Here is a 25,368-nt window from a genome sequence, read left to right on the forward strand (position 1 = left end):
CTGCAAAGAGACAGTTCTGCTGGGAGTTCTTGCTTTGAACCCTGTGTTCTCAGAGGCGTGCCCGTGCCTTCAGTGGCCACTCCCGGTGCCAATATCCAAACCTGACCACTGATTGCTTTGAGACCGGCTGCCTGAGAAAATTCACTTCTATGTCCAACCATGAAAATCTGCATTTCCAGAGGTTCCTTTGTTTTGCTCCTTGTGCTCAGGGTCCCCTGCACAGCCCGTGTGGCAGAGCCGGTGCCTGTCCTGCCGCAGTGTCCAAAGGCGGCCCCCCCGGCGGGCAGGGCCGGCAGCTCCCCGGGGCCGGGCAGCGGCCGGGGCGTCCCGCAGCCTCCTGGGGGCCGGGGGCCACTGCCGGCCCTGCCCGGGGCTGGTGGGCTCAGGCAGCGCCCGGCGCTGGGCCCCGGCTGCCCCACAGCCCCGGCCCGGCCCCGCAGCTCCCCACAGGCCCCCAGCCCTGCTCCCGGTCCCGCACCTCTGCGCCCGCTGCTGCCGCTGCCCACCACAGAGAAACCCCTGACATCCTGACCTCCTGCTTTTCCTCTCCTGGAACCTGGGAATTCAAAGTATCAGCTGGCAAATTGTCAGGATAAGACCCTGCTGAAAAACATCCCCATCCTGAGTATTTTTCTGTTCCTCCTCTTTTCCATCATCCTTTTTCTTACCACACACATTCCTCCTGCTGCTTCTTGCCTGAACCATATTGCTGCACACTCCCCTTCACCTGATCCCTTCCCAGCACACCAACACCATCCATCCACTGTTGTCCAAATCCCTTCTCCCCTTCCCTTATTGCCCCCCCTGGGTGTCCATGTCCTTAATTACCTCTGGGGGAATGTGCAAACTACCTCAGCATTCTCCCAAGGGACCCTTCAGAGACATTTTGGGATCATCCTCCCTTTGGCCAGGACCCCTCCCTGGCTTTCCCTTTTCTCCCCTCCATGGGTGCCCTGCCATGTTCACTCCCCGAAGATCCCAGGGCACTCACTGATGGGATTTTCAGTGCTCTCTCCCTGCTGACTCTTCACAGACCCCCCTGATGTGTCACTCGTCTGTCTCCTGGTCACTCCCGGGTCCCCAATCAATCCCCGGTGCTGCCGCCAGCCAAGGGAGCCGATCACCCAAAGTGGGTGAGGCACCTTCAGCTGCACTCCCTGCCCCAGGGTGTGCGGGAAAATTGACATCACCAGAGGATTCTGTCCACAAAGCAGACAGAGGAATCCTGTGAAACTAATTTCATTTCTAAAAATGGGAGAGGCCATGGGACATTCCCCATGGGATCTCTCCAATTGTTGGAGGACACAGCCTCCCTTTAATCCTAATTCTCCTGGCCACATCTCCCTCTGCTTTCCCCATTGGCTGAAGTACTTGAGAGCTACAGACTTCCCAATCCACCTTCTACATACTCCCTTAATATGCTCCCTGCTTTTATATAGCAAATGATATTCATGGCTCTGTTAAGTCTTTGTTGTTCTTCTGGAAGTTCATGAACTGAGCAGGGCCTTGGCTGAGCAGCAGTCTGTACCATCAACTGATAACATTTTCTGAAACCAAGGCTTCTCCTGTCACTTACTTACATGAAAGTTGCTTGACCCTATCTCCGAGCAGATTCAGAGCATCTGTTTGTAAAGACACTTTGCTCTTGTTCCTTTCATGGGGGTCCCCCGTTTGTGGGACATCCCCCCTGGAGCAGGGTGTCCCCTCTTTGCTGCAGGCGCAGCCCTCAGGCAGAGCTCAGCCAATCAGAGCCCGCGGCGCTGATGACTCACCAGTTGCCAGGCAGACTCGCAGCTCCCCGCGTTCCCCACCTGGACCCCACCTGCGCCCCCCCCTCGGCCCCATCGCCCCCCGAGGGGAATTTGGGGAGGTGGGAGTGGGGCAGCGCCAAGGCCGGGCCCCCCCGCGCTGTCCTGGCGGGAGCGGCTGCAGTGGGGACCGAGTGCGGGCGGGAGCGGCCGAGAGCCCAGCGCTGCCCCAGCCCGACCTGCCCCAGCTCCATCCCTGCCCCTCGGCTGGGATGCTGTGGGTCTGGGGGGAAGAGGGAGCCGGCAGTGGGTGCTGGGCCTGGGGGCAGGAGGAGAAGGGAAGGAGAAGCAGGCTTGAGGAACAGAATGGTCAAACGATGCAGGTGGCAGGAGAGGGTGGGATTGTGCAGGAGAAGGAGGAATAGCAGGAGGAAGAGGAGTGTGAGGAAGGGTAGAGACACAAGACGAGGAGGAGGAGGAGGAGCAGAAAGAGGAAGCAGCAGAAGGTTTCACCCCTCCCTGTATCTGCAGCCTCCCCCCAGCCCCAGGAGCGTTTCTCCCCCCACATGCAGCAGGTGACTGTGGAGGGGGATCCAGGATTTTCCCAGGGTGAATCTTGGTGTTTCTGAGCTTTCTTGGGCTAAATGTTGGTGCTTTGGTTTTATGTGGCAGCTGAATCTTTATGTTTTGGAGGAGGTTTTTGCTGACTTGTGATGTTTGGGGAGTTTTTGATCTGTATCTTGAAGTTTGTGGGATTTTGGGGCTAAATCTTGGTGTTTTGGAGGTTCTTACAGACACAAGATTCCCAGTGACTTCCTGAGATGAACTGGAGCAAGGAGGAACCTCCAGTCCAAGGTGCTCTCCTCTTGTTTTTTTCCCCAAACCAGGATTTTTCATTCCCTGGGTGTGGCTGGATGGAGGAGGAGGAAAAGCCCCGGAGATGCTGCAGGAGGAGGAGCTGCAAACCCAGCCCAGGGAGCTGCGGGGAGGAAAGAGCCCCCCTGAGCCAGGAAGGCGGGCAGAGATCCAGCCAGAGCTCAGAGCTGGTGGAGAAGCCGCATGGCAGGGAGAAGCCCCACAAGTGCTTGGAATGTGGGAAGGGTTTCAGCTGGAGATCCAGCCTGATCTGGCACCAGAGGATCCACACTGGGGAGAGGCCCTACGAGTGTGGGGAGTGTGGGAAGAGCTTTGGGCAGAGCTCAGGTCTGAGAACACACCAGCTCATCCACACCGGGGAGAGGCCCTACGAGTGTCCCCAGTGTGGGAAGAGGTTTCAGACCAGCTCCAATCTTCTCCTACATGAGCGGATTCACACAGAGGAGAGGCCCTTCCGCTGCCCCGACTGCGGGGAGGGCTTCAACCGCAACTCCAGCCTCACCGTGCACCGGCGCATCCACACCGGGGAGAGGCCCTACAAGTGTGGGGAGTGTGGGAAGAGCTTCTCCAGGAGCTCAAACTTGACCCAGCACCAGCGGAGGCACCACTAAGGGAAGCCCTGTGAGTGCCCCGAGTGAGGGAAGAGCTTGGAGTGAGGGAAGAGAGTGAGGGAAGAGCTTGGAGTGAGGAAAGAGAGTGAGGGAAGAGCTTGGAGTGAGGGAAGAGAGTGAGGGAAGAGCTTGGAGTGAGGGAAGAGAGTGAGGGAAGAGCTTGGAGTGAGGGAAGAGAGTGAGGGAAGAGCTTGGTGCGCTGCTCCAGCTCCATCCCCCATGGGAGGATCCGGGCTGGATGATCCCCAGTGACCCCCGTTGGGCAGAGCCCTGGTGCCCCCGTATGGGGAATAAAACAGAGAGTAAAGCAATGGAGCTGATAAAGGGGCCCGATATCTGAGGCCTGACTGAGCAGAAACTGTGGGAGACACAGACACAGTTTAGGTCTCTCTGGGCAAGAAGTGACCAGAAAAAATGGTGTGAAACTTTTTGATAATGTTCCCAGGTTACAGGATGTCATGAAGAATGTGTAACCAATGAGAAATTGTTACCAAAAACAGAGCCCTATATAAGCACCCTACAAGTAAATCCCTGTATAAACACCTGGTACACACAATAAAATTTGCTTTGGTCTAAACTCGGATGTCCCCGTCTCTCCATGGTGGATATCCCTGTTGTGGGTGATCCCCGTTGGGTGGGGGGAAGGTGTTGGAGGGATTTCTTTCCCTTCTCCTCGTGCTGCCGTGGTTTGGTTGGTAATAAATTCCCTCCCTGTGCCCGGGCTGGGTCTGTTGTCCCCGTGCCGCTGCTCGGGGCGGGATCTCTCCCGTTCCTTCTCTGCACTCCCGGGCCTCTCCTCAGCCAATGAGAGAATGCGGTGGACACGAGTCAGCCAATCAGAGAGAGCGGCGCTGATGACTCAGCAGTTGCCGGGCAGACCCGCAGCAGGCAGTGTTCCCCACCCGGACCCCGCCCTCCCTGCCCAGTGCCGGCCCCGCCGTGGGGTCCCCCCAAGTCCCTCCCCAGTGCCCCCATAAACTGGGCTGGGTTTAACTGGGAAGCGTTACTGGGAACACTGGGAGCAGGCGGGCAGGGGCAGAGTGACAGCAGGGCTGGGGGTACACAGGACCCCCCAAAATCAGCGTGGGGATGGAGCGGGGGATCCCGGCTGGGCCCGAGGCCACAGGGAAGCTCTGCGGCCGCCGGTGGCTCAGGAGCTCTGTGGGCAGAGAAAAGGGGGTGACACCGGGCTGGGGGCCCCGGGGGGAGCACACAGACTCTGGGGGAGAGGCGACACGACCCCCGGGCACCCCCTGACCTTCTTGCGTAGGTAGAGCCCAATCCCCAGTGCCAGGAAGGCGAAGCCCATCTCGGCGTCCCCAGTTCCTGTCAGCATCTTGCTGCGGCAGCATCCAGTGGCATCTCTGGGGGGTCCACAGGGGTCAGGACCCCCCAAAAACTCTCACAGACACCCAATCCCCTCCAAGTACCTTCCTGGTCGCTCCCAGCCCACTCAGGATCCCCTGAAACCTCCCTCATGATCCCTTCCTCACCTCCCCAGGACGCACCAAAGCCCCTCCTGTCCCTCTCAGCATCCCTGAGTTTGATAACTTAATAAGAAAAAAATTTAATAATTAGAGTAATAAATTAACAATTAGAGTAATAAAAATTTAAGAGTTATGACAATTACAAGACAATAAAAAGCAAAGAATTACGGACGTCCAGACGCCGTCTGTAAAAAACGCTGCGAGGCCTTTCCCGTGAAACATGGAGGGCATGAGGGAGGAGAAAAAGGACAAAACACACCCAATTTCCTCCATCTTGTCCCCTCTGAACCCCTAATCTAGAAACCTAAAATTTTACTTTTGCACTCGTGCCACACTTAATTATTACTCGTATCAAACACTCAGAGCTTGTAATTCATCCTGTAAGATTGAAAACTCTTTTCCATGGACAGAGATCAGAGACAGTGTCTCTCGGGGCTCTGTACAGGGGGTTCCTGACCCCTGCCAGGGTCCCAGACCTGCCAGGGCAGCCAGAGGGAAGCCCTGGATTCCCACACTGCGGAGCTTCTGCCTTCCTCTGTCTCTCCTTCCTCTCCTTCTAATGCTCTTTATATGGAACATTTTTGGGTACCTGAACAACTTAAGCCTTTAAACCTTTCCAGACTAAATGGGCTGAGTGAATGAAGTTACTCCTATGACAAGTGATTTAAACTGGATTGGTTTTGTATTAAATGCTTTTCCAAAGTTTCTTGTTCTTCTGTACTTTGCCAGTGAAGTTTTGGGGGTCCTGAATGGGCGCTGAGGGGCACTTGGGGATCCCGGAGGGTCTGGGGGACACTTGTGGGACAGATGGGGGCGGATACCGAGGGTCTGTGGTGCGCGGGGCATGATGGGCGTTGTAGTCCCGGCTTTAATGGGGCTCTATGGGGCCGCAGAGCATGATGGGAGTTGTAGGCAAAAGAAAAGATGGCGCAGGCTCCAGGTACCGCCCCCAAGGCCATGATCCCTGACGCTGATTGGTTGGCGGCTGTGATGGGCGGGAGCCTCGGCAAATGGGAGGCAGCAGAGGCGGGAACAGCCCATTCAATCCCTCCAGTCTCTCCCATTACAGCCCAGTACATCCCCCGTGCCCCTCCAATCCCTCCCAGCACAGCCCAGTTCATCCCCAGTACAGCCCAGTACAGCCCCAGTGCCCTTAAAATCCCTCCCAGTACAGCCCAGTTCATCCCCAGTACAGCCCAGTACAGCCCCAGTGCCCTTAAAATCCCTCCCAGCACAGCCCAGTTCATCCCCAGTACATCCCCCGTGCCCCTCCAATCCCTCCCAGCACAGCCCAGTTCATCCCCAGTACAGCCCAGTACAGCCCCAGTGCCCCTCCAATCCATCCCAGCACAGCCCAGTCCCTCCCAATACACCTGAGTTCATTCCCAGGCCCTCCCAGTTCCCCCCAGTGCCATCCATATTCCGCTCCAGTGTCCCCCAGTTATCCCCACAGCGTTCCCGCCCATTGTGGGGCAGCGGCACAGACGGAATGTCCTGCGGCCCAAATCCCTGCTCCTGCCACACAGTGCCCAGCCTTCTCCCCCTCCTCCTCCTCTCCCAGCAGGGCACAAATTCCAGCTCGGAGGAGGCTTCCCCAGAGAGGGCTCCTGCTCCAGCCTGAGTGTCCCTGCAGAGGAACAGGGCATCTTTCAGGCACTTCCACAAGCTCAGGGTTCTTACTTCATGGGGAATCTGGGATGAAAATGGCCTTGTTAGGAAGGACAAAAGCGGAGGGAATGGGTTGGAAATTATTAGTAAAAATGTTCCATTGTACAGGGAAAGTTCACAAAATCATTCCCTGCTTTTTTCCTTTTCAGATTCTTTCAGCCATCCACTGAGAGGACCAGCTTGTTCTGGTGCTTTTCATGCACTGATTGTACTCTTGATTTATATCAGTGCTCGAGAGGTGGAAGCTTCTAAACTGAACACAGAAACAAACTCCCTCTGTCAGCCCATTTTCATCTTCTACATCATTTTCAAGATGTCCATGGGGATGTTGGAACGATTATCACACTGCTCTCCATTTCTGGCTGCAGGCTCCGGAGATTCTTTCTCTGCATTCCCTGACAATTCCTGGGAGCCCGTCATGGTTTCTTAGGCTAGAGCAATAACAGTGAAAATCTCACCAGTGCCACAACTGCCCAGCCCACAAGGAAAAGAAAGAACAAGCTATAAAGTTCTTCAAATATTTGTCCCACTTTTCTGCAAGAGTCGAGCTGCACACACGGTGTGGGAAGCCAAGAGAAGCTGCAGCTGGTGGCACATCTTGTGACAGAAACTGCTCAAAGCTTCCTCATTCTCCAGCAAAGGTTCTTGGAAAGAGCAAACAGGATTGTGGAGAAGATTCTGGGAAAACTGAAAGAGTTTTTAAGAAATGAAATGAAAATGGAAAGAAATAATCCAAGATGTTTTTCTCTGTTTATTTTTATGCTCCCCTTTTCCATCTTACACTACTTCCCCCTCCCATTAATTGCAAATGGATCTCACTTCTAAGATCCACAATTTGGCAAGTTTTAGACACTCTAAAATAGCATGAGCTACACACATTTTACCTTCCCCTGTTTTTTTTTTTTTTTTTGTTGTTTTTGTGGGTTTTTTTTGGTGTTTTTTTTTTTTTTTTTGGTTTTTTTTTGGAAATCAATGATGGATAGGTAAGTGCAGTTCTTGGGTCAGGTACAAATTCAGCATTCAGGGAATGCGCTCCGATAGCGTTTGACCCTCAGCAGGGACAGTGCACAGCAGCGGCCGAGGGGATTCCTGTGCCCCTGGGCAGGAGTCAGGACTCTGGATCTGGGCTGAACACGGCAAAGTTCCCGTGTTTGGACAGAGGAAGGGGCTGTCCCCGGGGCGCGCGGGGCTCGGCCGTGGGGCGAGCGGGGAACGGACACGCGGACAAACGGCCTCGGTGCTTCAGTTGCAGAGGCAGCAGCGGCGGCGGCGGCAGCGGCGGCAGCAGCAGCGGCAGCAAAAGCAGTTTTTCTCTTCTTTCTCTTTCTCTTCTTTCTCTCCGGCTGTGGGACACCTTCCTCTCGGTGTCCCTCACCCGCTGTCCCTCCCCTCTCCCCGCCTCCTTCTCCCCCATGCCCAGCCGGGCCATGCCCCCGGCCCGCCCCCGGCCCCGGGCGGGGCTGCCCCGTCCCCGCCCCCGCCCGCCCCGCCGCGGTCTCGCCTCCGCCCGGCTCTGGGCGTGCTGGCGGTGGCGCTGCTGGGCGGGCATCAGTGCCTGGGGCTGGGGCGGCATCGCCGCCCTTTGGCTCCGCCCGGCCCCGGCCCCGGCTCCTCCCGGGCCCCGCGGAGGACACACGCGGCACGGCCGCTGCCGCCTCCGCCGCGGCTTCCCCGGCCCGAGCTCCGCCGCTGCTCAGCAGCGCGGCCGCCGGCCCCGAGCCTCCCGTGTCCCGTTCCCGAGACCGAAGGCCTGGGGATGGCCGGCCCGGGGCGGTTGAGGGGCGCTCGGGGGCCGCTCCTGGCCCCGGGCCGAGCGCTGACAGCCGCGTCCCGCCCGCAGGGAAGGCGCAGGAGGCGCTGCAGCAGCGGTACCGAGTGGGTTCGCTGCTGGGGCGCGGCGGCTTCGGCAGCGTCTTCGCAGCCACGCGGCTCTCGGACGGTGCCCCGGTGAGCGGCGGGGCCGGCGGCGGGCGCAGGAGGAGGAGGAGGAGGAGGGGGATGGAGGAGGAAGAGAAGGAGGAGGAGGAGGAAGAGAAGGAGGAGGAGGAGGAGGGGGATGGAGGAGGAAGAGAAGGAGGAGGAGGAGGAGGTGGAGGAGGAGAAAGAGAAGGAGGAGGAGGAGGAGGAGGAGGAGGAAGAGAAGGAGGAGGAGGAGGAAGAGAAGGAGGAGGAGGAGGAGGGGGATGGAGGAGGAAGAGAAGGAGGAGGAGGAGGAGGTGGAGGAGGAGAAAGAGAAGGAGGAGGAGGCGGAGGAGGCGGAGGAGGAGGAGAAGGAGGAGGAGGAGGAGGAGGAGGGGGATGGAGGAGGAAGAGAAGGAGGAGGAGGAGGAGGGGGATGGAGGAGGAAGAGAAGGAGGAGGCGGAGGAGGAGGAGGAGAAGGAGGAGGAGGAGGAGGAGGAGGAGGAGGAGGGGGAGAAGGGAGGAGGAGGATGGGGCTCAGCAGGGCGGGCGGCGAGCTGAACCCGGTGGTGCCTTTGGTTTGCAGGTGGCCATCAAAAGGGTGCCACGGAACCGCGTCCGGCACTGGGACGAACTGGTGAGTGAGCGGGGCCAGCGGGAACAGCCGGGCTGTGCCGGGCGGGGATGAGGCGAGGCCCGGCATGGGGGAAGCCACCAGGACCCCTCGATGGGGAGCGGGCGTGGGGCCAGCGCAGGGCGCAGAGCATCCCGGGCTGGCTGAGGGGTTCCCCAGCCCTGGCAGGACATCAGTCCCACTGGTGGCACCGTGGTCCTCCCGCAGCCCGACGGCACCAGCGCACCCCTGGAGATCGTGCTGCTGGACAAGGTGTCCACTGGCTTCCCTGGTGTGGTCCAGCTGCTGGAGTGGCTTGAGCTCCCCAACAACATCGTGATGGTGCTGGAGCGGCCGGAGCGGTCTCAGGACCTCCTGCATTTCATTCGGGCACGGAGGTTCCTGTCTGAAGAGGTGGCACGGCAGCTGTTCCGCCAGGTGCTGGAGGCCGTGCGGCACTGCACCAGCCGAGGGGTCCTGCACCGCGACATCAAACCAGAGAACATCCTGGTTGACCTGGCCACTGGCCAGGCAAAATTGATCGACTTTGGCTGTGGCACCTACCTGCAAGACACAGCCTACACTCACTTTGCAGGTGAGCCTGGGCAGGGGTCTGCTCCCGGTCCCGCCACCTCATGGCCCAACATCTCACAGGCCAAGCTGGGTGTGGCAGCGAGGATTCTCCCTTTTGCTGCCAGTCAGGGTACTGAGCCTTCCCCTGAGTTGCTTTTGAGCGGGGCTGGGTGGGGAGGCATCTTCCAGCCCCGCTGGCAGCCTTTGCCCACCACTCTGCCTGGGGCTGGGGTTGGAGCAGCAGCAGCCAGCCCGACAAAAGCACCCGTGGGTGGGGGTAGCATAGGAGGGAGCCAGAACCAGTGCACCAGCCAGTTTGGTGTGCAGGTGAGAGGAAGGGTTTGGGCTGCTCCACTCACCTTGTTTGCCTTGGCTTCATAATATTTTTGGGGCACTGCAGGCAGGGAGGATAAGGAGATGATTTTTCCCCCAGCCCTGAGTGGGTTTTTGCTTTGCATGTCACGGTCAGGGCTTGCTGGGGCTTCTGCTGCCCTCTTCCAACACCAGTGGCTTCTTGTCCAGCCCTGAGTTTGTACACATGTCCCAGGTGCTGGCGAGAGTGCAGCAGTCGCCCCGTGTGCCACTGGGGCGGCCCCTGCACGCCCAGGGATGCTGGGGCCAGGCTCTGGAAGCAGCAGCATCCCCCTGATGAACTCCATCTGTATTCCATAGGAACACTTTCATACAGCCCCCCAGAATGGACCCACTTGGGCTGGTACCATGGCGAGGCAGCAACGATCTGGTCCCTGGGCATCCTGCTGCACCAGATGGTCTGCGGGCAGCACCCTTTCAGGAGGGGCCAGAAGATCAGCTGGGACCATCAGCTCTCGCTGCCACAGCGGCTCTCTCCAGGTGGATCCTCATCTCTGGCCACGGGGGAATACCAGTGCTGGGAGACAGCAGCAGCTCGTGAGCATCTCGCTCTGGCAGCCGCTGAGGAGGTGGCACATGTCCTGCTCTCCTGCTCTCCTCCACAACAGGGAATTGATGGGAAAGTTTAGGCACAGCTCTGAGCACAAAAGCAGCATGGCCTGGGCATGGGAAGAGTGGGGCAAAGCAGACAGGAGCCTTCTCTAGCTGACCGGTGGTTTCTGGTTTCTCTGCCCAGAGTGCCAAGTTCTTATCAGGTGGTGTTTATCCATGCACTTCTTGGACAGACCCTCCTTAGAAGACCTGTTCTGTGATCCTTGGATACAGGATATTCACCTGCCGTAGAAAAAGGGAGAGAGCCACATGCACACTTTGCTCCAGGGCCCTGGTAAGTTACAGCTCCACACATGCCCTGGCAATCAGAAGCAAGGAAACCCAGACTTTTTTCCCTGCCTGTATCAATGCACTGGGATTGTTGGGTGGGAACACTCAGCCCTTGTGCTGCAGCTGAGCTGCTCTGCCCAGCACTGGTGGCTGCCATCCGAGCTGGTTTTGCTTGTCCTGCTTCCCTGACAGCTGGGGCCCTGGGCAGAACCCTGACAGCCTGGTCTGACCCCCAGGGAAGGAGAAGGAGCCCTTGGAGAAGCTGTACCAGGTGGGGCTGCTGCTGCTGCTGGAGACAGCGACGACAACATCAAGGATGACAACCTCTTCCTCAACCTGGCCACTGGCAGCTGAAGATGATGGACTTGTGGCACCGTCTTCAAAGCCAGGCTCCACAGCGAATTCACAGATGAGTCCACAGCCGGGGAAATGCTCCCAGATTTGGGCATTGCTCAGACTGGCTGGGAACAAAAGTTTCTCCCTTTGCTGGGGCAGATGCAACTTCAGTCACTGCCCAGCTGCTTTTTGGCAGGGCTGGGGGCGTGGGCTGGGGTGGATACAAGATGGGAGTTGGCTCCTGGCCCTGCCAACAGCCCCCAGCACCCAGCATGGCCTGGGCTGAGGCTGGGGCTGGGGCTGGGGCAGCCAGCCCGGCACAGAGAAACCCCCATGGCGGGAGCAGAGGTGGGACTCCAGAACCTGTGCAGGGGCTGCTTTGCTTTGCAGGCAAGGAAGGGCTTGGGCTGCTCCACTGCCCTTGTTTGCTTTGGGATCACCGTTATTTTGGGGGGCAGTGCAGGAGGGAAGAGAGAAAGTGTGGCCTTCTCTCCCCCATGGGTGGGATTTTCCCTAGCATGTAGGGGTTGGGCCTTCCTCAGACCTCTGACAGAGATAAGAGTTTTTTTCTTGTTTCCCCTTGTCTCTAATCTCTTTTCAACAGTTTGTTGTTTGTTTTTCTAGAGGAAGCGTTCTATGTAAGGTCCAGTCGGGATTGGGAAGTGCCTGGGAGCAGCTGCGGCGTGGATGGGCCGTGCCCTTGGAGAAGGCTGAGGACATCGTTTGGGACCAGCTTTTCTCCCAGCGGAGGATGGCGTGAGGTGAGTCCCCGTCTGCTTGGCATGGTGGGATCAGAGCTTTTGGGAGACAGCAACAAGCACAAGGAGGCTCCTGCTCTGGGCAGCTGCTGAGGGGCTGGATGTGCTGTGGCTGGCTGCAGGCTGGGAATGTCCTGCCCTCCTGCTCTGCTCCCAAAGGCAGCAGTGATGGGCAGCTCTGGGCACAGCTCTGGGCACGGCCAGCATGGCCTGGGCTCTGTGGGCAGCTGGGACAAGGGGACAGCAGCCTTCAGCTGACGGGGCTTTCTGGTTTCTCTCCTTGCAGCCGGGCTCTGCGGGTGCTGAGGCTGCTCTGGGCTCTGCCAGGGCTCTGCTGGGCTCTGCCCCGGGCACAGCTGGGCTGGCTCTGCCCTCACAGTGCTCTGACAGCTTTGCATCAGACGAGCCCGTTGGAGCACAGTGCCTGAGCTTTCTGCTTTGGCAGGTGAGTGAGACTCCCCTGCAGGCCAGGAGATTGCAGCTGGGGACACACATCCAATTGGCAAGGACCCAAACTCTCCATAGTCCCAGCTGAACCCCTGGATCTCCGCAGGAACGCCTGGATCTCCACTATTCATTCTTCATTTCTTTTTGGCTGGAAGTGTGCAGTTGCACTTTCTTCCTCCTCTAGAAGTGCCATGAGTGGCCAAAGCTGGCAAGTGAGCCGTGTTCCTGAGGCAGTGCAGTCTGGAGCTGATGGATGGAGAATTGCCCTTCCCACTTCCAAACCAGAGCAAAAAGCCGTAAGTGGGATTTTTCATCCGTAAGAAACCCCTGACAATTTCAGAGGGAATGTGCAGCTCATTCCCAGAGTGAGAAGGATGGTCATCTTCTAAAGGATTTGGGGTTTGACAGAGTTGAGATTCCCAGTCCTGCCTGGAGCTGGAAGGGCCCCAATCAATTTCCTATTGCTTCGAACACAATTTAAAAAAAAGAATGTTGGAAACAAACCCCAAAAACTGTAAAAAAGGCTGTTGAGGTCAGTAAGATGGATCCATGCCATCAGCACATTTACAATGTAAATAACTGAGTTCTCTTTTTAAAAAGATCATTTACCTCTTAATGCAAAGTTACAGAAGTTGTTTCACTAACACTTGGATTTTATTTGTATCTTTTACAATTCATCTAATTGTATTTTTTTTCTTTTTCCTTTTTTTTCTTTAAGCAGAGGTCCTGGCCCTCTTCCAGCCAAAAGGGAAAGGGCCCCACCAAGCCTTGTTACCCACAGACAACATGGTAAAGCTGAACACTAAAGGACCTTGGGGGCATTATTCTGGAATTAAAAAGTTGCCAGCTCCATGGACAACAGAATTATTGTTCCTAACCTGAATGACATTGAGCAAAAAGAATGAAGAACGGTGTCACTAAAGTACTACTGACGTTTGCCAAAACACCTCCAGAGTTTCACCAAGGGATCAGTCATCAAAATGTTTTGAAAATTTAAAGACCAAGGTAGCCAAAGCACACAGTGTCACTAATTGCTGGGTATGTTCTCAGCTGAAGCTGGGAGGAATGGGGTTCCCTTGGAGGGCCCACCCTGTGGGGTGGCCAGAACTCTGTCAATGGGCTCTGCCTCGTAACGGAGTCAATGAAGGGACAGTTACAGAAACCTGTGCTGTGGGACACGGGAATACAACGATCAGTGTGACAGGATTCACTCAGATTTCCCCTCAGGAGAAACCAAACCCTGTTACAGTTATAGAGGCTACAGTGTCAGAAGATTTCTGTGCTTTACCATCACTCCCAACGTCAGTAGAACTTGGGGTGCTGCAGCTGGTCAGTGTCAGTGTCACACCGCTCCCAGCTGCAGGGCCCCCATTTAGGGTCCTTCAGCAACGACCACACGGAAGACTTAGGGCCCAGAGAACATTTTCCACCCAAAGAGTGCCTTGGGTTTCCGAAAGCAAAGGATTCTGGTTCACCCAGTGCCCCATGTGCGCTGCCCCGTCCCATGGAGTTGACATGAATGAGCTGAATGGATTATTAGAAGAGGTAGTAAATGATACTCTTAAAATGTCCAATAGTGCATTGGATTATTAGAAGAGGTAGTAAATGATACTGTTGAAATGCCCATTAGCACATCCTATGAGCTCCAACAAACACAAATGGGGACTCCAGAGAACGGCATGGCCTTGGATTATCTGCTTGCTGGCCAAGGAGGTACCTGGGCTATCAGGGGACGGGGATGTTGCACTGCTAGCAGTGATGGGTTTGAAGGCCAACAGTCAGGAATCACCTTGACAGAAAGAGCAGTAGAAGAGTGGCAGAAAGAAGAAAATTTTCCTTGGTGGGATTGGCTTCGTGGCTGCCAAATTAGAGGCTGCTGTGAAATGCATTGGTGGCAGGGCCTGTCATCATTGCACTGTGTGCACTTGGTGAGTTGCTGTGACACTTTGTGCTGGGAAGTGGAGTATTGAGACCTTTCTTAAAAGAGACAGTGTCAAGAAAAGAGAGGCATTTGATAAATAACAGAGAATAGCAACTATTTAGGCATGTTTTAAAAGGAACGTGAATAGCTCTGAGTAATGAAGTTAAACTGCACTTAATTGTAGAACAAGAGGAGATGCCTTTATGCCTAATACCTAAATCTAAGCTGTGTTACTGAAAGAATTGTTACAAAGGTTGTAGTTGATTGTAGGTCTCAGGACTGATCAAAGTACCAAGGCCTGAACAGGTTGTGATCAGGGCCTGAACAGGCCCTGAGGCAAAGCTCACCTCTAGATGAACCTTCCAAGCAAATGTTGTATTTGTATCCACTCATTAAGGAAGCATGATTAACAACACGATCAATGCATGTGTTCCTTGATAAAACATGAATTTATCTTTCTGTATTTAGAAACAGACAAGGCCCCATCTGGCCTTGTTTGGGGGTGAAGGATCAAAGTCAACTCCCTTGGTTCCTCCTTCAGCCCTGGCCAGGCTTTGGGAGAAAGCAGTCAGGAGAATGAAAGCAGATGTTCTCGCAGTGGCAGTGATGCCAGCTTGTTTGTTTAACAGTGTAAAAGCTGGGTCCTCTCACAGCTTTGGGGCTGGAGCCTCATTGCTTGCAGAGGTGGAGGCACCTGCAGGAATTCCCGGTGTCTGGGAGTGGCTCTCCAGTCCTTGGCTTCCCCCAGCTGATGTGTGGCTGTGGATGATGGTAAAGCCTGAGGCTAACTGGTGATGGATCTTTCCTTAATCACTCCAGGCAATCTCTGGTAGCAATGACTGGATGCATTGCTGAGCTTCTTTTGTAATGCTTTGCTAATGATGATGTGCTTTGCTGAGCTTATCCTTTTGTGATTCTTTGCAGCTGTGCATGATATAAATGACACAATTCCTTCAGTTGGTGTCTGTGTCTTTGGTGCTGACCCTGCCCACTGGTGAGACAGGGCCCCCTCCAGCCTAGAGTGTTACCTAGGAAGAGAAAAGCCATCACTCCAAATGTCCCCCCTTCCTCCTTGTTCCCCCCACTTTATACCCTGAGCGTGATGCCTGCCCTATGGTCTGGGGTATCCCCGGGGTCAGTGGGGGTCACCTGTCCTGGCTGTGTCCCCTCCCAAGCTCCCCCGCAGCCCCAGCCCCTCTCCAGCGTGGCCAGAGGAGGGGCAGGCCAGGCTTTGGCTCAGTGGGAGCTCAGCAAGAACAAAAGCATCTCTGTGTGCCCAGCCCTGTGCTCAGCACCCGGCCCAGCAGCAGCGTCTCAGTGAATGCTTGTGAATGGAGTCCTCCCTCCTTTGTCCAGGTGGTTTCAACATTGTGTTGCAATCCCTGTCGCTGGCTTGTGTGTTTTTAAAAACTTCTTAGAAGAGTATCTTAACAGTACATAATGATAAAATATATGACAATTTTATCTTCACGAATTGTCATATCCATATAGCAGCATCTTTTAATAATTTTGACTATGTTTAAATGAGATCACCAAGAGAGACTATAGCTCTGCCCAGACATGTGCAGGCATGCCTAGGAATTTGGCTTGCCTGCAGTTTATCTGTCCCAGTTAAAGGCAGATGCAGCCTTTTGCTTCCATGGACATTGATGAGCTGGTAGATGTGCTAACAGGGAGAGAGCTCACACACAGCAACTGGTCCTGATCTAATCACACACATTCTTACAGTGCTGTTTGGCTCCAACTTGCCCAACTGCAGGAATATTTTCAGTTTTCCTTCCTACCTCCTTGGACAGGGATCACCCAAGTTTGGGTAATCAAGCCGTTTGCAGTTTGCCACTTCTCCCCAGTCTGTGGCTAAAGAGGGGAATTACAGGATGGGAAAAGTGGCTTAGGCTGCAATTCTGCTTTGCAGATGAGAAGGAGCTTCCCTGGAGTACCTGCAAACATACTGGGAATGCTGGTGAGTGGCTCAGAAAGCCCGGCAGGTACTGAAGCCTCCCTCCCTGCCTCCCTCCTTTCCTCCCTCCCTCCCCTTCCCTCCCTCCCTCCCTCCCTCCCTCCCTCCCTCCCTCCCTCCCTACCTCCCTCCCTCCCTCCCCTTCCCTCCCTCCCTCCCTCCCTTCCTCCCTCCCTCCCTCCCTCCCTCCCTCCCTCCCTCCCTCCCTCCCTTCCTTCCTTCCTTCCTTCCTTCCTTCCTTCCTTCCTTCCTTCCTTCCTTCCTTCCTTCCTTCCTTCCTTCCTTCCTTCCTTCCTTCCTTCCTTCCTTCCTTCCTTCCTTCCTTCCTTCCTTCCTTCCTTCCTTCCTTCCTTCCTTCCTTCCTTCCTTCCTTCCTTCCTTCCTTCCTTCCTTCCTTCCTTCCTTCCTTCCTTCCTTCCTTCCTTCCTTCCTTCCTTCCTTCCTTCCTTCCTTCCTTCCTTCCTTCCCTTTCCCTTTCCCTTTCCCTTTCCCTTTCCCTTTCTCTTTCCCTTTCTCTGTCTCTTTCTCCTTCTTTCTCTTTCTCTTTCTCTTTCTCTTTCTCTTTCTCTTTCTCTTTCTCTTTCTCTTTCTCTTTCTCTTTCTCTTTCTCTTTCTCTTTCTCTTTCTCTTTCTCTTTCTCTTTCTCTTTCTCTTTCTCTTTCTCTTTCTCTTTCTCTTTCCCTTTCCCTTTCCCTTTCCCTTTCCCTTTCCCTTTCTCATTCTCTTTCCTTCCCTTCCCTTTCTTTCCTTGTTTCCTTCCTTCTTTCCCCAGATAAAACTCACTTTCAGATCTGATCATCTTTTATTCCTTTCCTCCTTCTTCCTTCTAGACTCTTTACAGTTTGTCCCTAGACATCTTGTTGAAAAGCTTCAGAACAACAGGAGTGGTGTCACAGGCAGAGGATGGGGATCAGCCTCTGAGTCTTGCCTACCCTCTTCTACCGCTTTTCTCCTTTCCTACAGCCCAAAGTGAGAATTCTAATTTTTGGCAACAGTATCTCGTTGATTTCTATAGTCTGACATTTTCCTTATCCCTTAATTCTTTGCCTGAGTTCTGCTGCTGCACCACACAAGCTCCCTTTATCGCTGAGCATTCTCCACTTGTCTCTATCAGATGTCAAGCTATTGATTCGGAGGTGATGTCAAGGTCATTTGGGATTCTGACACTTTCCTTGAGAGTTCTCCTTGGGAATGCTTGGAGATTTTGGTGACTTTTGGCCCGACACAAATGTCCTAGTTATGTTCTATTTCCTCTTGACAGCTGTACCAGGGAACAATGTTTTAATGGGAATAATTAAAATTTTTAATATGTCGGTCCCTGAATAAAGAACGTTCAAGACTGAGAAATTCTAAACACTATCATACTTAATGCAATCCTTATCCTACCCTATCTCTTCTTTCTCTTGGATTTTGAAGAAGATCAAAGGAATGATTTATTCACAGTCTTTGTAAGTGAGTGCTAGCAGTTATGTTCAATGTGCTAATCATGTGCAGCAGCAAAGCAGAAATGGAAACTGGACTATCTGCAAATGTTGCCTCTTTTTTCCCCCATGCCTTCTGATTACTCTGTGGATGCAGCATCCCACAAAATATGTGAAGTTTACATAGAGAGCAACAGACAGAACAAGTTTCAACAAGAATTCCTTTCTTCCTGGCTGAAATGTACAAACCCAGCAACTGTGCTCCCAACACAAGCTGCAGTTTCCATGCCTCCTGTACATGTGCTTGTGTTTTTGTGGGGCTTTTCAAAACAAACTGGGCTGAATCACACTGCAGGAGCTTCCCAGGCTGTGTCCTTGGCCAAGCCTGGAACAGCAGACTCACACCAAAACCTCTTGCCTGCAGGCAGGTAGGGACAGCAATTGTTTACTCACTTGCACGAATCACGAGGGGGTTTTCCCTTCACTTTATAGTCCCATATGGTGCTGCTTCTCCTGTTGGGCACTCTCAGCCTCTTCTCATGCACCCAAACTGCCTCCAGGAGCGCATCCTCCATCCTCTGACCCACCCCAGCCACCTTTGGGCATGAGATCCTGTTCACTCCCACTCCTGTTCCCTTCTCTGGAGCCACACTCATCCTGCCTATCACACCGTCCTGCACTTCCACCTAATTTTGTATCCCGACTTTTAATTATGGCAGGTGGGCCAGAATTTCTACGCGAGAGACAGAAGAAGTGACCCAAGAGATCTCCAAGAGACACAAAAAGTGTGTCTTGCTCTGACAGTCAGCTGAAGGATTTGCTCTCCCAGTGCCTGCATTTCCCAGAACACACCCCAGCCTCTCCAGGCAGTGATTTTCCCACATCCCAAACCCCTCACTGTCCATTTCCAGCCCTCCCAGAAATGAGGTCCTCGTGGCACTCGTACCCCAGGCACCAAGACAGACAAAACCAGCCAGCACAGACAGGTTTGGTTTCGTTCCAAGGGGTAATTTCTGTTCTTTTTCTAACATCTACATCTCCAAGGATTTAATCTATACTCCTGTGGGTCTCAGATTCAGTCAAAGAGAGAAATGGAGAGTTTCTAGCCAGGCAGAAGCCTGGGAAAGAGTTGGGAAAGAATGTAAATAAAAGAGCAGTGTATTTTGAATAAACCAGAGTTTTACTCTCAGCAGTCTCCTGAGTCAGTCTTCTCATTCCCGTCCTGCCTCGACAGCGACATACTCCTGAAGCAACTGATGACCACACAAAATGTTCATTTTACAGGAGGTCCCGCTCTGCCCTTGGAATTCCTTGGAAAAAATCCACCCTCACCCAAACCTAGTCTTCCTCCTCCAGTCAGTTTTTCTTTAGTTCAAAAAAAAAGGTTATTTTATGGAGCCCTGGACAACTGCAGGTGAAAGTACTGCAGAGATGGCAGCTATAAAAAAAAAATGTTGTTAATATTTGAAGGACCATAAACACAAAAAAAAAAAAAAAAAAAAAAAGAGAAAAAACACCCCAGTTGTTCCAGGTTTCCATCAAACTGTGAGCAGCATCCTGCACCTGTGGGTACAGACCAACCTTCATTATGACAACTCTGTGAAAGTGCATTCGGGTCATTTTGTAATAGCTGTGTCACAGTTACATTATCAACAAGTACAAGCAGAAATGGATTTTTACAGCCTGGAGATGAAATTACACGCCCTCCCCTTGCTACCTCTCTCATGAAAATCCCTGTTACAAACAGCAGGTGCCTTAGAACACAAATCAAGGTGGTGTTTGGTCTGGTCCGTTGACAAATACTACCCAAATATCAACCCCAAACCTCAGCGGGCAGCAGAGGGAGGTCACCTCCCTGTCAAGGAAAAGCAGGCAGTGAATTGCAGCCAGCTTTGAACACAGCTGCTCTCAGGAAATATTCCCGGGATCAGCCCTCCTGACCCTTTGTTATCTCACCCGCCCACATTTTAGCTGGGACTCTGCACTCCCACATTTACATGCAGCATTCCAAGTCACTCCTCCCAAACCAGCTCCTTATCAGCCCTGCCCTGGCTCACAGGTGGCTCTGCTGTCCTTTATGTCCCTCCCCGCTCTGGGGGTGCCACCACAGCCGGGCTCCACCTGAGGAGAGGCTCAGGATAAAGCAGAGGGGTGACGGTGACAAGGCCCAAGTGCTGGGAGGTCACGGCCAGCACCTGCTGATGGCACAGAGAGGGATCCTCCCCTTCAGCTCACCCAGGAACTTTCCATCCCCAGCCCAGAGAGGGAGCAAGGACAGTCACGAGCCATCTGTGACCCGGCAAGTGACGGCCTCGGTGACACCACTGGAGAATGTGGCAAAATGATTTCCTGCTGAATGAAACCCAGAGAGAGCTCGGGAACACCTTCACCCAGGGGTCACCCAAAAAACTCATGTGGGGGGATGAATCCCAGAATCCCGGAGTGGGGCAGGGCTAAGGGAGCACAGAGGCTCAGCTGGTGCCACCCCAGGGCCATCCCGAGCACAGGGCACAGCGGGGTGTGCACAGGGCTCTGGAATATCCCCAGCCAGGGAGGACCCACAGCCTCTCTGGGCTCTGCTCCAGTGCCCACAGGGAAGTTCTGCCTCCTGGGCAGGGAATTGCCGGGCTCAGCCCTGCCCGGGGCTCTGGGGCCATTGCTGGGCCTGTAGCAGGGCCTGGGGCTGCTCTGCCCTCCTGCACACAGGGACGGACAGGGATGGACAGGGACACTCAGGGACACCCGGGGACACTCAGGGTCACAACAGGGTCACCCAGGCCTGAGGGCCCCTCTCAGCATCTCCTCAGCCCCAGCTCCCTCAGCCTTTCCTGCTCCAGACCCTTCCTCAGCTCCACAGCTCCCCAGGAGCTCCCTGGCCCTGCTGTCCCAAGGAGCTGGACAAGCACTCCAGCTCTGCCTCCCAGGGCTGACAATGTTTATTTTTAATTCTCAGTGAAGACAACAACCTAGATCCCAGCTGATCCCACCCACCCCACATGGAGCCACTCCTGCCTTCTCTCCTTCCTCAGAGGACAAAAACCCCAGAAATGCTCTTGGCTCCCTTCTCCCAGAGGCCCTGGGGTGGTCAATAGCAATAAAAATATGCCTGCAGAGCTTTCACCCTCAAAGCTTGATTTTCCAGGCACTCTCCTGCAGTTCCTCTGTAATGGCATTTTTTAATGGCCTGGTCAAAGGAACCTAATCTTGCAATTACTCCATTTAAAGCCATGTAATGGGTGAGCAGCTTCCTGGGATATGGGAAAGGAGAAGTGTGGTACAATTGTATTAAAGTGGGAAAATGGAGTAACTACTCACACTAAAAAGGATGAGGAATGAAAAGCAGCATGGTGTGAATTATAGAGAAAGGAATGGGTTTATGACATGCAGCTGAAGGTCTGGCAGCTTTTGAGAGTCACCATTCCCCTCCTGTCCCTTTCACTTGCCATCAGGACAAAAAAAGAGGAAAAGGAGGGAGTTGGGAGCATCAAATCCACAGGGCTTGCAAAGGGGATCAATTGGGTTTGAGGACGGAGTGAGCAGGGCAAGGGCAAGGCACCTCCAGGGAGATTCTCCTGCTGCATGGCAGCATTCCCAGGAGAAGCTGGCAGCACAAGGCCCTAAAGATGGGGAACAGCTGAGCAACCCCAATTCCCAGGACTGAGATCTCCCTGATCCCTGACTTCACAGCATGAAAAAGGAGACTTGGGAAATTTTAAAAAAATAAATTATTAAGGATATTGCTTGAAAAACAACCAGGGTGATCCTCAGCAGTGCAGGAGGGATGGCAGGAGGGATGAATTCCTGAGGGGAAGGGCTCCTCACTCCAGCTTGCAAAAGCCAAAAGTCAAATCTCCCAGGCTCTGGAATTCAGGAACAATGGGGAAATGGGGATGCCTGGCCCGTCCTGCTCAGTTTGGGACACTCGTGTCCCCATGGCCCAGTGCCGTCACCGCCACCCACCCCAACATTCCATCCAAGGGAGCTCTCCCACGTCAACCTGGGGGCCCAGCACCACGATGCTCTTCCATATCCCATCCAAAGGCCTCACTGCGCGCTCCGCAGGTCCATGAGGGCACGCTCCAGGCTCCGGGACAGGAGGGGGAAGCGCTTTGGGAAGAGCGTCCGCTTCAGGTCCTCCTGGCGCGTGCTTCTGCCCTTCTTCCTCTTCATGGCGAGGCACCGCCGGCGGCTCCGGAGGGCTCACCCAGCCTTGCCGTGGTGCACATGGCCCAGAGCGCCCCAGCTGCGCTCTCAGCACCAAGGTGAGTGCAGGGCTTCCCAGCGCCCAGCCCAGGCGGGTGGGGACCTTTAGGGTGGAAGGGCTGCAAAGGAGGGAGAGAGGTTTTCAGGGCAGTAGGGCGGGTCGGCAGCACCTCGGAGATCACTCTTCACTGTGCTGCTGGGTGGACTTGGCACTGAAGTAGCTGATGAGAGCCACGTTTTCCAGCCTGCCTGCAGCTCTGAGGGGCACAGAGGTGTAATGGCATCTCCCACCAATGCACTCCCCATCCTGATGTCCCCTGCCAGCCTGGTGGCACCTCCTGGATGCTCTGGGGACAGCTGCAGTGCCAGGGTCCTGCAAGCATCAGCCCCGTACGCCCCCTCACCACCAGCCACCCCAGCACAAGGGTGAAATGCCAACACAGACATCCCCCCTAACAGATCCTGGGGAACAGTGTCTCATCAAGACTTGTCTTGGAAAGACAGAGACTGAAAATCTCAACATCTCATCACAGGTGGAAGACAGCAGCTGCCATTTATCACTCTTGAGGAGCTGATTTGCATCCTCAGTCATAACTGAATTCTGCGAGTGCACAAGAGAAAAACACCTTCAATTCTTCCCTTCATGTCCCCAAAATGCATGCCCTAGGTTTTGAGGCCTGCTTACTCCGATCAAGCCCTTCTGGATCTCACCAACATGAAGGAACTCTCCTTATGCCTGTCCAGCTGTTCTGTGCAGTACTTCCTGGAGTGACTTCTCAGTGATGCTAACAGCTTTACCTGGCACCCCCAAGCAGTTAAGGTGGAAGACTGCAGCAGTAAGTTCCTTGCCTCCAACCAGCTACAATGGAATGGTTTTCCCATGGGAATTACCCTCAGAGGAATAACCCCAGTCCCTCCAGCCAAACTGCTTCCTTTCCAGGGAAGCCAGAGGCTTGCATGCCTTTAAAAAAAGGAAAAATATCCCCAAATCAAGATAGTATTTCAAGTGGGATTATTGCTCGTTGGCCAAAGAGCTGGAAGTTTAGCTGGAACTTATTAGGCAAGCTTTGCAGAAAGGAGGCTGTAAAGAAGGAGGTGGTGTTGCCCTCAGTGCTGCATCCCACTGCCTGCATCAGCGGTGGCCAAGGGGCCGTGAAACTGGCAGGCAGAGGCAGGTGAAAGAAAAGGCAGCCAGGAAGCAGAGCCCTGACATGCAGGGTCTTCAGCCTCTTTCTTAGGTTTTCCCTGAGAACACCACCTGGGAGAGGCCAGCAGGAGAGGCTGGGAGCCAGCCCGTGCCCTTGCTGAGCAGATTAGCAGCACTGCTGATCATCCCTCCTTGCCACCCCCAGGAAAGAAGTGTGATCCCTGCCTGGTGCAGAAATGGATCCAGCGAGAGGCTCTGAGGCGAAACTCGCTCAAATATTGAACTAGAAAAGTTTTGCTTGATCTGCCTCTCAGTAAACAGTGACTAATTGGTCTGGCTGGAGTTGCTGTACCTTCTAGATTGGAAGGTGCAGACAGAACAATGATAGTGAAGGCTCCTTACCTGACACTGGCTGTACATTAATCACGAATGTTTGCTATGCAAATCTTGTCATACAAAGCAATTATTGCTGTTCCCATACTGACCTCATGTTTATTTATTACATGAGCTCTTTATTTGAACCTTGTCTGGTCTCTCTTCCCATATAAGCATATTAGTGCGTGGCTTCCAAAGGCTCCCAGCTGAGAAATTGTAGATTTATTTGTGGCGTGGAGGGATGGCACACGACACGCTGACTGCAATGCAGAGCTGAGAGGCTCAGCTCTTACACCAGTGGCTCTTCATGCAAAATGTTCTCACCCCAAGGCCTCTTGCTGGGATGAAGGACACTTTCTAACAGCACAGGGCTGCGACTCTGGGTTTGCTCTGACGCTGCAGTATTAACCAATGGTTAATGGAGACTGTCAGCCCGAGGAGCCACAAAAGAAAGCTCTGCTTGGGCTTCTTTAGGGTCCGCTCAGTAAAAGTAAAATTTTACACAGTGCTTCCTCCTTGGCTTTGTCCCCTTTGCCTACCTCCAGAATGATGAGTTGCAAATAAATTTAACTGTGCCACCAAGTAAGTTGCAAGTGCGCTTTTGAATGTGGTGGTGTTTGGGTAGCTGGAGGGCTGGGTGTCTTTAAGCACCAAACATTCTCTTGCCAGAGGAGTTTTCTCCATGTGATTTAATGTTGGGCAACACTGGCATCCGGTGGGCAGAGGGTTTCCTCCTTAACAGCTTGGGGCAGCTCGCTCCCTTGATTTTGTCCTATGGCTTCTCAAGATGATCATTAAATGCAATTTCTACATTAATCTGGGCTTTGTTTTCCCCCTTCCTTCAGTTAGGCTGCAAAGCAGGCAGAACAATGTATTGTCTGTTTAGTGTTTTCTTTTCAACATGCCCTGCTATACAGTCTGGGATCTTCTGAAGTCAGCTGCCTCTCCACGCTGATCAGTTTTGTTGCGCAGGGACTCTGCCTGCCTCACACCTCAGGCAAGTCTCTGTTCCTCTCTTGAGCGGGACAGGAAGGGTCTCCATGGTTCCTGCTTCAAAGCAAACCCTCCTGTCTGACCTCTTTGGGCCCCTTCCTTGTCCACAGACATTATTGGTGCTCTTTTACTAGGGGAAACTGTAGAAAAGCCCCCAGAGCCTGAATGAAATCAAATCCCTCTTACACCCCTCAGCCCTCCCTGCCTCTCTCGCTGTTCTTTCTTCTGCTCTCACCTCTGCTTTCAGCTCTTCCCAATGTACCATCATTTTCTGATGCAATTAATTCTTATTGCTTCCAAATCATTAATAAAGCACCTAATTGTTGCAGCATTTCTGAGACAGAGAGGGCATGATTTATGTTTGGAATGAGATTTGAGCTACTCCAGCCTAGGCCTCAGATCTGGGCCTTGTGAGGCTTTCCAGCCTCTGGCGCAGTTAGAAATTAAGAGCTTGTGGCGCAGTTAGAAATTGTATTAAGGTGTGATGGGAAGCACTGGGCTGTCTGGGTGTGAAGTAGTATAGGTTTATAGTGTGAGGTTTAGGTCACCTTAAGAAAAAGACACACAATGTTCGCTTGCCAATGAATGTACCTTTGTAAATTGTAAACTGTATAGAAGTGTATATAAGCTGCCATCTCCTCTCGAATAAACAGAGAACGTTGCATTAATCATATTGGTTTGACGTGTGTTCTGTCCTGTCCAGCTTTCCTGTTTCATGAGGACCCTGGGTTCACGTAATTAACAGCAGGCCTGACAATGACCCTAGCAATGCCACACTGTGTACTTTTGCCCCTCTCCAGCATCACCCTTTCCTTAGGATCTCGGCTGGCTTTCCATCCATTCAACAACTTGCATCTCCCAGTCAATTTGAAATATTCCTCCCCCCTACTCCAGTATTTCTCTTTTATGGTGCAGCTGTAGCTTTTGCTAATTGTTCATGTAATGACTGGGGTTTTTTGGTTTTTTTTCCCTAAAGCAATATTTTTCTTGAGAAGTTGAATTTAAAGGGGCCATAAATGACTAATAGTAATTAATAAAAATTAAGAAATAATTCTTTAAATGCATATGCTGCCTGGA

At 53.5% G+C, this 25,368-nt stretch overlaps 3 protein-coding genes and 1 long non-coding RNA gene across 4 annotated transcripts in view; 3 read left to right on the top strand and 1 right to left on the bottom strand.

Moving 5' to 3' along the window:
* LOC140681225 (uncharacterized) overlaps nt 1-3,235 on the top strand; it is a 77,945-nt gene extending 74,710 nt beyond the window's left edge. The window contains exon 5 of the mRNA XM_072920687.1: nt 2,819-3,235. Within this exon, the coding sequence (XP_072776788.1) occupies nt 2,819-3,235 (417 nt within the window). The remainder of the gene's footprint in view (nt 1-2,818) is intronic.
* LOC105760508 (uncharacterized) overlaps nt 1-25,368 on the bottom strand; it is a 483,916-nt gene that overhangs the window by 244,034 nt on the left and 214,514 nt on the right. The window lies entirely within an intron of this gene.
* LOC140681226 (serine/threonine-protein kinase pim-1-like) lies at nt 5,647-10,389 on the top strand. Its single transcript, XM_072920688.1, has 6 exons — nt 5,647-5,662; nt 7,943-8,337; nt 8,877-8,927; nt 9,132-9,498; nt 10,149-10,328; nt 10,364-10,389. The coding sequence occupies exons 1-6, from the start codon at nt 5,647-5,649 to the stop codon at nt 10,387-10,389; spliced, it is 1,035 nt and encodes a 344-aa protein (XP_072776789.1).
* Nucleotides 12,334-13,285, top strand: LOC140681279 (uncharacterized). Its single transcript, XR_012052493.1, has 2 exons — nt 12,334-12,567; nt 12,993-13,285. It is a non-coding gene; the product is annotated as an uncharacterized lncRNA (long non-coding RNA).

The sequence above is a fragment of the Taeniopygia guttata genome, chromosome 33 (assembly GCF_048771995.1).
Source record: "Taeniopygia guttata chromosome 33, bTaeGut7.mat, whole genome shotgun sequence".
Classification (NCBI taxonomy): domain Eukaryota; kingdom Metazoa; phylum Chordata; class Aves; order Passeriformes; family Estrildidae; genus Taeniopygia; species Taeniopygia guttata.

Coding starts and splice junctions, on each gene's coding strand:
- LOC140681226 (XM_072920688.1), top strand. Junction 8,338..8,876: donor GGCTCTCGGACGGTGCCCCG/GTGAGCGGCGGG, acceptor TTTGGTTTGCAG/GTGGCCATCAAAAGGGTGCC. Junction 9,499..10,148: donor AGCCTACACTCACTTTGCAG/GTGAGCCTGGGC, acceptor TGTATTCCATAG/GAACACTTTCATACAGCCCC.